At 46.2% G+C, this 12,150-nt stretch overlaps 1 protein-coding gene across 6 annotated transcripts; it reads left to right on the top strand.

Moving 5' to 3' along the window:
- znf831 (zinc finger protein 831) lies at nucleotides 1-11,395 on the top strand. 6 transcript variants are annotated; one of them, XM_056438581.1, is made up of 4 exons: nucleotides 1-64; nucleotides 1,548-5,725; nucleotides 8,212-8,459; nucleotides 10,183-11,395. In XM_056438581.1, exons 2-4 carry the CDS (start codon nucleotides 1,597-1,599, stop codon nucleotides 10,957-10,959), a joined length of 5,154 nt encoding a protein of 1,717 aa, XP_056294556.1. In that variant the 5' UTR covers nucleotides 1-64; nucleotides 1,548-1,596; the 3' UTR covers nucleotides 10,960-11,395. The 6 variants fall into 6 exon arrangements, with proteins under 6 accessions (XP_056294556.1, XP_056294557.1, XP_056294559.1 ...); XM_056438582.1 differs by lacking the exon at nucleotides 1-64 and having other exon boundaries at nucleotides 1,403-5,411; nucleotides 5,553-5,725; XM_056438584.1 differs by lacking the exon at nucleotides 1-64 and adding an exon at nucleotides 9,691-9,794 and having other exon boundaries at nucleotides 1,403-5,725; nucleotides 10,183-10,261.
- The last annotated feature ends 755 nt before the right edge of the window (nucleotides 11,396-12,150 follow it).

The raw sequence follows: 12,150 nt of genomic DNA, 5'->3' as shown, positions 1-12,150 counted from the left end.
CGTTAAGTGGAGGAGGTTTTCTCAGCCGGACGATTATTGCTGAGTGAAATGCGTAGTAGGAAAGGTAAGTGACTTTTGTAGCATGGTGTCAGACAGTTTTCTGTTGCTGCTGACTTTGGGAATGTTCTAGTTCCATGTTCTGTTGTTCTTACCTACACTCATGGGATGGCAATAACAAGTTCCTCTCATCAAACATCCTCTTGTCTTCCCCATGTTTATATTTGTATGCCACCCATTTGTATTATCATTATATACAGTATAAGTCGCTCTTTAAGTTTTGACCAATTTGGTGCTGCATTAAAAAGGTTTGCACTCGATTTGTTTTTCCTGTTAATTTTAGAAGTTTCTGTTGAAGTTGCTGGTGCGGTTTATCATTTTTATAATACAAAACAAGAAGTAACTTTATGTATAGATACTTATTTGTTACATTTTATTTTGTTAAAGCGATACAGCTTCCAAAATACACACAGGAATCGAATCGATACTCGGTATTAGCCGATACCCAATGCTCAGGCATCGCCATCGGGACAAATAATGTCAGATCGGTGCATCCTTAACTCAAAGGTCCACACTACAGTCGTATGTCTTGATGGAGTTGCGGCATATGTGAGAATATGACCTAACAACACACCTGAGAGGAAGTGAAAGCCCATTACAGTAAGAGAGTAGATGCTTAGTTCATAATTATTGAGAAATACAATTCACATAGCTCCTCGTTTTTTATTCAAACATGAACAGAGACAAACTTTTCCTCAGCTCACAGCAACAACTAAGCATCTTGTGCTCGTGCTGTACAACTAGCAAAAGCATGTGCTCCATGCCAACTGATCCTCTGTGTGTTAATTCTGTTAAAACACGTAGAACATACATGGAGGAGCTGCATCACAGCAACAGGAAATGAAATGTGCTTGAACTATTACAGTCTGTTTCCACTTTTCACATAGGCAGCTTCTTTACACCCCAATTGCATTACTGCACAAATGTGACATTCTGATAGGAGACAAAACCGCCAAAATGCTTCTGTGAACATCGAGGGTGTGCCATTTAATTGCCGCAGCTTAGTGACAGAGGCAACCGGTAATGTCAGCAGACACATTTCATTCAGGGAGATAAAAGCCTCTGATATGAATACATCTGCTCTCATTCTCTGATGTGAGTCACTCTCCTACATCATTCCAACCGTGTGTGTATTTTTACTGCCTGCAATATATCTTCAGTTTTGTATTCCTCCACCACTTAGAGATCCATTGCTTCTCTCTGAAGAGGCTTTTCAGATATATGTTTTATTTTGGTGCTCGAGAATCATATCTCCCTGGTTTTTATCAACACGCAATACATGCAGACTGGATCAAGTAGCCATCTGTCCCCAAGGCGACTGCATATCTGTCACCATGTGCAGCTTCAGTGGATGTGTTTACGCTCCATTTTTTCGGTTCCACCGGGTTAAGAGCAAGACCTGTAAAACATCCCCGCTCAGAATAGATGGATCAGCTCTGTTTGATCTGAGGGAAAGCAGAGGTCCAATGCAAACTGTTCTTGTCTTACAGGTAATTAGAGACCCTGGCACTGGTACATCACGACAGCAGCAGGGTTACCATGGAGACTGGCAAACCGGGATTGGCGAATGATTCAGTGCACATCAGCTCCGTCGCAGCGCAGACAGAGAAAAGGATGGACTACCAGGCCCCGCTGACGGCTGTGTACATCCACACGGTGCCAGCTCTGCCCGCGCAGCCTTACCCCCTCCAGTCTCCAGCGGCCTCCCGGGAGCCAGCCACACTCCATCTGGCCATGCCGGCGCTTTACTCCAAGGAAACTCTCCCCTTCTTGACATTCCATATTGCTAGTGGATTGCAGTCTCAGCCAGGACTGAGTCTGGCAGCTGCCATTCCTGCAGCCAGACCCAAGTCTGCAGGAAAGCACGTGTGTCCTCACTGCGGACGGGACTGCTTGAAGCCCAGCGTGCTGGAGAAGCATCTCCGCTGCCACACCGGGGAGCGGCCTTACCCCTGCATCACTTGTGGAGTTTCTTTCAAGACTCAGAGCAACCTCTACAAACACAAGCGTACGCAGGCTCACGCCCGCCTCTCATTTGAATCAGAGCTGAGCAGCCTGGACAGCATGTCCGGCTCCAGAGAGACCTCCAGTTTGTCTCTGGATGAGCGCAGCGAGGAGTCGGGCAGCCTGGACAAGGAAGCCACACCATCTGCAAATGAGACCACCTGTCTAGCCAGCAGTGCAAAGGTCTATTCTGTAAAGACACAAGGTTTTCTGAGGGAGCAGAATGCATTGACTATTACCGGTCAGAAGACTGAAGTGAAGGAAGTTGTAAAACAGAGGATGGAAAATGAAAAAACATCGGCTACCGCCAATCGACATCTTCCTATTCAGAGGCAAGAAGCCACTCTGTTCTCCAAGCAGTGGGAGAGCTCCGAAGGGAAATCGCAGAGCCATGAGAGCACAGACTCAGGCTTCAGTGAGAGCAGTGACCACTACCCGAGCCCCGGCAGCCTTTTACCTGATCAAAGTACGGACTCCTTCAACGAATCCACCAAGGAGCATCTTGAAGAAACCGCCAGCGCACAAATGACTTCTGGACCAGGCCAAGGTGGACAGGAACCTAAAGGCACTGCGAGGCAGCAGGAGCAGAAGAAGCTGGAGGAACGCATAACTAAGCTGATTTCGGAGAATACAGCTGTTGTGGAGGACAAACAGCTCGAGCACGTCAGGCCGCGGAAGACAGTTCTGTCAAAGCAGGGTAGCATTGACCTCTCACTGCCGTACACGTACAAGGACTCCTTTCACTTTGATATGAGGATCAGTAAGCCTCCAACTATTGGGTTACAAAGAAGCAGGAACCTTAACTTCAACAGCTCTGTGCCCACTCAGCGATCCAACACCATGGAGCATGCCCCCCTAACCCGCAGCAGCTCCCTTCCTTTTAGCGTTACCCTCCTGCAGCCAGAGAGGAGCAGCCCAACCCCTTCCTTTCAGAGCGATTGTGTAACACTTGGCCGGAGAGGAAGCTCTGGCCAGATCAATCCAACAGGTTTTGCAATGAGGCATTCATCCACCCACCGGCCATTGGTCCGACAATCAGCCGTCGACGGCAACCACGCAACAGACGGTCTCTTCGCAAATTCATCTGTGGTGGAGGCGTGCGCCAGCAGCCTCAGCTGCGATGGGGATGGTGGTGACATTTGTGGAGAGCCAAGCAACAGAAAGATCCGAAGGAAAAAAGCCCCAAAGTTTGCCTTCAACAAGTGGTACATGTACGGGGGAGGGACATTTAAGAAGCTCTACAACACCGAAAAGGGCGGCGATGACGGTGTTCGCAAAGGCAGAAAATGTCCAGGAAACCCAGAGCACGAGGTCTTTCAGGGCCTGTCGAAAAGGCCGTCAGCAGTTCCGAAGGAGACGGCAACAACAATGAACTTCCCAAGCAGCAGTGCAACGGCGTGCCAAGCAGGCTGCACTCCTGCCAGACTTCCCCTCGTCTCTGGGGTGGATTTGAATACCAAAGCTGACCATATTCACACACCATGCAGCTCTGTCAGGTCTCCACTTCGGAGAAACCAAACAGGCAGCATCAGCAGAGCAGAAGCAGGGAGAAGGCTTGATGGAGAAAAGTATATTGACTCCACCTTGCAGCTGTTTGAAGCTCATGTTCCCTCAGGCAGGAAGAAACAGAAAACTGACGAGAAACTAATTTTTCCTCTCGGGATGGAAACCGACCCACACACACCGACTCATCCCCGAACCTCTGTCACTGGCAGTGTGCCTCAGCAGGATACAAATCTCAGTTACATCAACCTTCAGACAAATCTGAAACATACTCAGCTCCCAGCAACTCTCTTCCCAACATGCAAAATCAATGCACATACACCGTCCGTCAGCTGCTCGCCAGCCACGTCCACACCCTCCCCTGCCGAGGCCAGCTTCCTGCCCAAGTACCAGCTCAAGTTACCGAATGCCGCTGAACCCGAGTCAAGTACTTCACCGCATGTTGTGGATAAACCGGCAGGAACTGGTGGCCCCACCATCACCCCTGCTCTGTCATCTCCTCGCACAGAGATAACCTCACCTGTCGTCAAAACTTCGGAAAAGAAATGCGACGGTGCCGCCAGCTCAGCGTCAACGAATGCTTTCAGTTCCACACAAGACCAGCTCCCCACGCCTTGCACAGCCACGACCCTTTGTTGGCCTGAAACGCCACAACTGAATCCAAACGCGACTTCTTGTTGTGCAGTCATGCACAGGCAATTTCCAGGAACCACAATAACCACAACCTGCCTGCAAAATGATCAAGCAGGATTATGCACCAATTCAATACACGCCACCGCATCTGCAGCTGGCTCAGCGGCGCTGCAGTCACCCGGACCCGTTGCACCCACGGGTTCTCACTTCCCTGCTACATCTACCACAACCACAGCAAACAGTACGTCAGCTGCTGCCGTCACTACGGCTTTAGCACAAGGTCAACCTGACCCTACCCCCCCTCTGTCACACACACAACTCTCGCCAGCGTCAGACCTTTTAAACAGCGCATACGCCACCTCAGTTGTACCGTGTCACATTGTACCATTTGATCAGATGCAGCCGAATGCTCAGAACGTGTTTCACATTCACACAGCAGACCTCCAGATCTGCTTCCAGATCATATCTGACGAGCAGCTGGCTCTCATTGAACCCCAGATCGAGAGGCACGCAGGTAGCGACGTCTCGCAGACGCGTGACGTGGAAGTGATCCGGAACGCAGCTCAAAACTCTGTTGCAATGGGAAGTGGTCATGATGGAAGGAGCCGCCAACAGCCAGGACATCAACAGGAGTTGGACCAAAGGGAGTCTCCACTCACACTTGACACAATGAGAATAAAACCTCCGCTGTCTGTACAATTTGGGACAGCAGAGCCAAATCTCCACCTGACCGAACTCAGGGATTCCACTCAGGTTACAGTATCAGCTGTATCCACAGGCTCGCCACTACACCCACACACACACAGTCATGTCAACATGGTCACTGTGACTCAGAGCTGTATGGGCGATGTGAAGTCAACTGCTGCTTCGCTCCAAGGTGTAGCGTCAGGAAGGAGCCAAACGTCTGAGCAGGAGGAGCAACGTTTGCCAAACAGAAGGGTCAGCCAAGGTGAACTGATCCCTCAAACTCCCTCTGGCGAACACAAACTTAGCGAGACCCCTCTCTCTCCCAGCGCTGTGAATCAGATTAATAGCGAAAGACTGGCCGAAGAAAGCAAACTTAAAAATCAAGCAGCTCCATGTAGTGTAGGGACGATGAGCGACATGGGCAAAACGCCTGCATGCAAAAACAGCAGATCCAAAGGTGGGGAAACGAACCCCCCTCTGCCGGTTAGGCTTGTTCCGGCCTCCGGTGCTGGATATGAACCTCCTGGGTCAGTGTCTTCGTTTCCCATAAATAAATGCTATTCTTCCAGAAAGTTGGACACACACTCATCCATCTGCTGCAGTGATCGGTTGGAAGCATTATCAGAGACTCCGGATTCATCTAAACATGCAAACATGGGATGTGACAGGGCGGGACCTTCAGATGATTCTGCCCCTACACAGGATAGGACTGAGGACGTAATCAGCTCAACCCCTTCGGAAAAACAACTGGCTCCGTTTACGTCAGTGTCTTCTAACATCCAGGTAGAGAGACCCAAAGACACCCCAGCTGTGTCTACACATATTCAGAGCCCTACTGCAGGTATATATGACTATTTAAATTGTATTCATATTGCATCTAATGTGATTGATATATAGTGCAATGCGTGCATTTGTCATTGTGTTGGACAGGAATTTGAAGGTGCTCATTACGAAATTCAGAGGATATCCATATTCCTGCTTTACCAATGCTTTGAATGTCAAAATGTAGCACATTTGTGCTTGTTCATGAAATAAGACACTTAGTATGAAGGTAAATAGCTGACTTTAAAGGTTGTCTGATAGTGTTCACATCCACATTCACACATAGATTTTGCGACATTGTAGAAATATAATCCTAAACATAGACCTGGAAACCGACAGTTTCATTAATAAATTTGGTGACTTTGTTCCACTGCTGAACACCAGACTGAAGGCAATAAGCCAGGTCTACAGGCCCCCAAGGGCACTTTAAACTCTGTGCACGTTCGCTGTCCATGGTGTGTGGTAATATTGATCTTCATAGCAAGGGTGGCAATCTTCTTCAAATACGCAAACTTGTGTCTTTACATCCTTACGGCAATCAATTAATTAAATTCTGTTTATTTTGCATAGCCCAGCATTACAAATCACAAATCTCAGAGGGTCTTACAATCTGTACATATACGACATCGCTGTCTCGGGAATAATACAAATATGTTTTTAATTAATAAAAAAAGGAGATAACTAAATCTGGTTTCTGTGGCTTTTGCAGGCCTAAGGCCCATCCACTCATTTAATTTGGGTCTAGCCATACCTGCAACCATGTCATCGCAGGACTCTTCTACAAGCTGGTAGCTTGACAGCTGTGAGTAGGCTACTATCAGTGGCCATGTTGATTCTTTGCCTCTGAGGCCTGAAGAGATGGGCTATCAACGTTGTTGACTTGCTGGCTGGATTTAACAACTTTTGGAGCGAGTGCTGTTAGCTTCTTTCATTGGAAAAGAGTTGACCACTGAGTTTTTAGGTTGGATAACTTGCTCAAGATTACCAAACTATAGTTTTAAAGACGTCTGCTGTAATTAAGAAATATTGTATGACAAGTTTTAATATCTTCATTATGTTTATAGTGAGGACTGCACGGTGGTGTAGTGGATAGCACTGTCACCTCCCAGCAAGAGGGGCCCGGGGTTCGGTTCCTGGTCTGGACAGTCCTTCTGTCTGGAGTTTGCTTGTTCTCCTGTGTCAGCGGGGTTCTCCGGGTTCTCTGGCTTCCTCCCATCGTTCAAAGAAATGTAGCCTAGGTTAATTGGACTTCAAATAAATTGCCTCTTGGTGTGAGCGTGACCCATTGTCTGGTCTCTATATATTTTTACAGCGATAGACTGCCAACTAGTCCAGGGTTGAACCCTGTTGGCCCAATGTCAGCTGGGATCGGTTCCAGCGCCCCGCGCCAGGATAATCACTTCAGAGAATGGAGTATAATGTTTATGTGTGTTGACATGATGCATATTCCTACAGTACTTGTTTATTTGAGAGTTCAGTTTTGTCTTTTTGAGAGAAAGAGTGAAAGGATACAATTTACAGAGGTTGTGGTGGGGCTCTCATCAGACCGGAGCTTATTTTATTTCCATGGCCTAAAGTAATTGTAAATCGTCTAAAGATCAGCAAAACCAAAAACAGTTTCATAATACTTAGTTCAACACATTCAGGTGAATCACAAATACTGCTCATCTGGTGTGGATGTGAACAGCCTCATAAGCTTAAAGAGCTTAGAGAGCATTTTTTGAGGCCTCCTTGTTTTGTTTTTTCTGCAGTACAGAAACTAAAAAACAACAATGGGTCTGATCTAATACTTATGCGCAGACCGCACTGGAATTGCATAATATTTAATCTGAGTGCATGTCAAGTCAGGAACCAGTTTCACCCACAAGGTGGCAGCATGTGATCAGTGGTTTTGCAGAGTGGAGGCCTCATCTTAACCCGGGAGTGAAATGCACCATTAGGAATTTAAATTGGAGACAAAATATCAAAGAACAGCTTTCCGTTTGCAGAGGGAAATCCTGGGCACAACTGTCACGTGACTTTAGTTTGGTTCATTTCTGCCCTTGTTACTGTGACATGTGGGCTGCCCTGAGGCTCTCAGAGAACTGCGTTGTCCTGCAGAATTTGACGATGTAAATCGATCCCCTCTTTAAATTAAAGAAGATTATAGAGAATAACAAAGTTAAAAAGTCATTGTGGAAGCACAGAAAACAGAGGCTGCCACTCACAATGAGACATTCTCTTGTAAAATATGCCCCAATTTCCATAAATGTCCAAAACATGAATCTGAACGTAGGATAAAGCCAGTTTTCATTTTATTGACATGTTTTTGGAACACAATGTTGTATAAATCTGGCTATGAATGATATATCAACAAACCTTCAGAATATAGATGGCCAACTGGATTGTTTGGGGGATGTAAGTGATACTGAAGTCGAGATTTCTGGCACAGAGTCTGAGAAAAAGAAAAGAGCACATTTGTTTTTCCTAAAGAGAGACATCCCTCTATTTTTTTTCTTTCCCAAGGAATTACGGAGGGATGTGTTGCCCAGAAGGAGCCGCAGACACTGGGATGGATAGGGACCCCAGCGACCCCAGGGCGGCCAGATGTCACAGAAGGGAGGCCCAAGCAGAGTCAAGAGGCCAGGAGGGCAAACCGGCAACACGTGGAGGGGGAGGATGAGAACGGAGGATTCAAGGCCTACTGGTTGTCCGGGCGGCGGGACCAGGCCGAGTCCACCTGCACATACACATGTTTACCAGAGATGCCAGAGGTGAGATCAAATGAATCCATTCAATGCTCACTGGAGCCACAAAAAACAAATGTACAGCCCATATACAAACATGTCGTCTCAGATCCTCACTGCTGGTAACGCACACACCAACCCTCTCACATATGTATATACACACACATAACTACACACATGCGAAACAAATTAAATTGCACAGGAACGTCTCAACATATAGGATTATGTCCAATCCTCTCCATTTTATTGTTTTAATTATTTTTTAACTCCTAAGACTTTCCACAAATCCCCTCACAGGCAGACAGATTAGGACGAGGAGGTTTCAGGCGTAATGGGCTTGTTACTAAATTGTTGTTTTGGTTGTTTTCTTGCCCAAGAGAAAAGAGAGCCATTTCCTCATGAAATCGTTACAGTACAATTAATATACGGTCCCCAAGGGTTTAAACAGAGAAGATTAAAGTTTGAGAAAAAGAAAAGATTTACATAACAGAACAAATATGCGGAACCGAAATATAACAGGAAACCACAGGCAGTGGACAATTAGGTATAAATCACAAGGCTTTATGAGCTCATGATAAAAAAACAGCCATTATAACAAAAGAAAATGTAGACAGCTGACAGCAGTTACATAGGCAGCCACACAGGCGCTGGAATAGTGGAGAGATAAACACACACATGGAGAAGCAGGCTCACGGAAGAGCAAAAGTACATGATGTATGTAAAAAGACACACACTCACGGCATTTTGTTAGCCAGACCGACAGTTTGAATCCTCACTAGCGGCCCCCTGCCTATTCATTACATCCCAAGCACTGGACAGAAGCTGTGAAGTTCTATTTGACTCTAAATGGACCATAATTTACTAAACATCATGCTGTATTTAGAGAAGACTTAAACAGTGATTGAAACCATAAACTCCTGTGTACAATGTTTACTTAGGGAATAAATCAAGTGAGAAGTCATTCTCTCATAGACTTCTATACAATCTAAATTATTTTTTGCAAACACATGAGTTGTCTCCTGATGGACATTAGAGAAAATGTACAGTAAGTATAAGACACTTTAGCATCGGCATCACTTTTCAGGACCGGAGGTTGCCGCCTGGATTCACGGCATAGTTAAAGTGTCAAGTTATTTTGAGTAACCAGCTAATGGATTTTTTTTTTAGACCAGCTCAACTTCCGTCAGTTTGTAGATTCATGTTGATGATTCAGTTGTAGATTCAGCATAAGCGGCCGCTGTGTCCTCTGTCCCAGCAGGAAGGGACTGGACCCACTGTTCCTGGTGTGACTATCAACCAGGACGTACTGTCCTCAATTCTCCAGGCACCAACCCCTCTGGACCCGTCTTGACATTTTAAAATGTAACTTTAAAATGTACACCATTTTGGACCTGAGATAATAGAGCAGTTGGTCCTTAGATTGCCATCTAGTGGGCCACATAGTTATGAAATAGTTCAATTATTACAAATACAAAATGTTCTGGTAACATACAAAGATTTCTACAATAATTGCTCAAGAATTCCCATGTACAAACCCCCAGTCATTAAAACACCATCACGTTATATACTGTGTCCCCACATCACCTCTGTGACGGCTTTTTATCATCATTGATAACTCGCTGGACACGTTAAGCTTCGTGGTATTTGAGCAATGCAGGAAGCTAATGCGAAGGGTTCAGCGGGGTGGTTGGGGGGACAATGACTGTATTATTATTGTGGTTTGCTGGTAAAATTCTTGTCTTATGAACAGGAAGAAGACACAGTGATCAAGGAGGATCTCTTGAAACACTCTTGGCAATCTGAGCATCATCTTCAGCATCTTTCTCAGACGCACTCAGGAATGTCTGAATGCCCTCCACGGAGCCCTCAGAGAACTCCGAACAACCTCAATTCGCCTGCCAGCGGCGGTCAGAGTGACATTTTCAATTCTCCACAGCTCCCGTTGGATATGAACAACTTCGGTTTCGCGCAACAACACTGGGAAAGCAGCAGCATCCATCACCAACAGGTCTCATGCGACTCTAGTGTGAGTCGGCGTATCAACGCCCAATTAGCAGACACACAAAATGCTTTCTCGCAGAGTAAGTCCGGCCCTCTGCAGAATCAAGCATTTCCACACCGGGACAGAACACAGAGCAGCATCACTCATGTTCAGCAAGGACATACAGATGCTAAGTTGACAATGGACAGTGACAGGAGCCCAAGTGTCTCGCCTGATTCTCTTTCTGCTCAAGTCAGTAGAGCTGCTGCTGGGTGGACTGGCTTGAACAAGAATGTGCTGGATAATAACACTGCGCCTCCATCAGAGCCTTTTACATTCCCAGAACCTTTTGATTATAACGACACAAAGGACGGGGCACCAAATGAAGACAACAAGTACCAGTCTTTTTTCTTGTCCGGCCAGCTCAATGGCTTCCAGCCGGCCGAGTGTCTGTCCAGTGGGGAGAGGCCCGTGCAAAGCTGCCAGAACCACACAGAGGACACCAGCAGCAGCGACGATGAAGGGAAGCTCATCATCGAGCTTTAGCTGAACAAACGCACACTGCCATCTGGAGTTTTATCTGCTGCACATTTAAAACATCGACGGTTGAGCAAAGCTGAGGAACACACGTGTACACGCAAAAACAAGTCAAAATATGAATAAAAAAGTGAACCGTCGTTGAGTGTTTTAGCTTTTATTTTGAATGACGCATTCAAAAGTAAATGGGCGACTTTGCAAGAACCGAATGCCGGCCAGTGCTGCGTCCTATCGGACCACCAAGTGTATTTACAAGCTGAGAAGGAAATGCTCCTCAAGAAGCTCGGCTACAATATCGCCCACATGGAAACAAGAGCCGCAGCAATCACTGAACCGGTCACAAAACATCTGCAAGGCCACCACCGCAGGCAGTTACAGCCGAATGAAACCCAATATGAAGACAAGTGTGGAGGAACTTGACAAATAAAGGTCGGCTCCATTCTTATTTGCTTCTTTAAAAATCATTTGAAGCTCCCCAGTGGTTCTCCTCATGTATTAAGTTCCAAACATTACCTTTTAGGTCGCGGTACGCATGTGGCTGTCCTTTCCGATGGGGAACTAGCCCCCAGACTCCATTGACAAAATCACTAATATTATCATTAACTTTGTCAATGTGAAACCCCACTTTAAAAATCCAGACTAACCATTCAGGTATTTCCAAACTTAGAACAGCTAAGTGCTGCTGTTCACATTATTACTAACCCTATTGATTACCATACTTTGGCCACAATCATCACAGTGAAAGACTCTGGCTCAGAAGACTGGTGGTTCGATCCCCGGCTCCGCTAGCCATGCCGATGTGTCCTTGGGCAAGACACTTAACCCACCAAACTGCTCCCAAAGCTGTGTGTGTGTGTGTGTTAGTTACTCCTGATGGGCAGGTGACCCCTTTGCCCTCTGCTATCAGAGTGTGAATGATGACATGTAATGTGAAAGAGCTTTGAGTGCTGTTCAAGTACCTTTCCATTTACCATTTTTGCTTATGGCTTGTGTTTCAATTGGCTGCAGTATCGGTCATACACCTGGCGCCTCTCTGTTAGCAGATGGGACATGGATCAAATAACGATCAAAGTACAAGTCAAAGACATTTCTTTCCAGAAGACAGCTTCTATGATTTAAGGTATAGTTCTTATGCTTCGTCCCAGAAAGTTCAGAATTTCCGAGTTGAATTCTTAAACTTCCGACCTCTCAACGTTCGAG

This window comes from Pseudoliparis swirei, chromosome 18, assembly GCF_029220125.1.
Source record: "Pseudoliparis swirei isolate HS2019 ecotype Mariana Trench chromosome 18, NWPU_hadal_v1, whole genome shotgun sequence".
In the NCBI taxonomy this organism is placed as follows: domain Eukaryota; kingdom Metazoa; phylum Chordata; class Actinopteri; order Perciformes; family Liparidae; genus Pseudoliparis; species Pseudoliparis swirei.
Note: the sequence above shows the minus strand (reverse complement) of the source record. Positions and strands in the feature narration are given on the sequence as shown.

What these genes read in the sequence shown, in the direction of transcription:
- znf831 (XM_056438581.1), top strand. Translation starts at nt 1,597, where the DNA reads ATGGAGACTGGCAAACCGGGATTGGCGAATGATTCAGTGCACATCAGC. An exon ending in TATTCAGAGCCCTACTGCAG is followed by an intron (nt 5,726 to 8,211) that starts GTATATATGACT and finishes TTCTTTCCCAAG; the next exon opens with GAATTACGGAGGGATGTGTT. An exon ending in GTTTACCAGAGATGCCAGAG is followed by an intron (nt 8,460 to 10,182) that starts GTGAGATCAAAT and finishes TCTTATGAACAG; the next exon opens with GAAGAAGACACAGTGATCAA.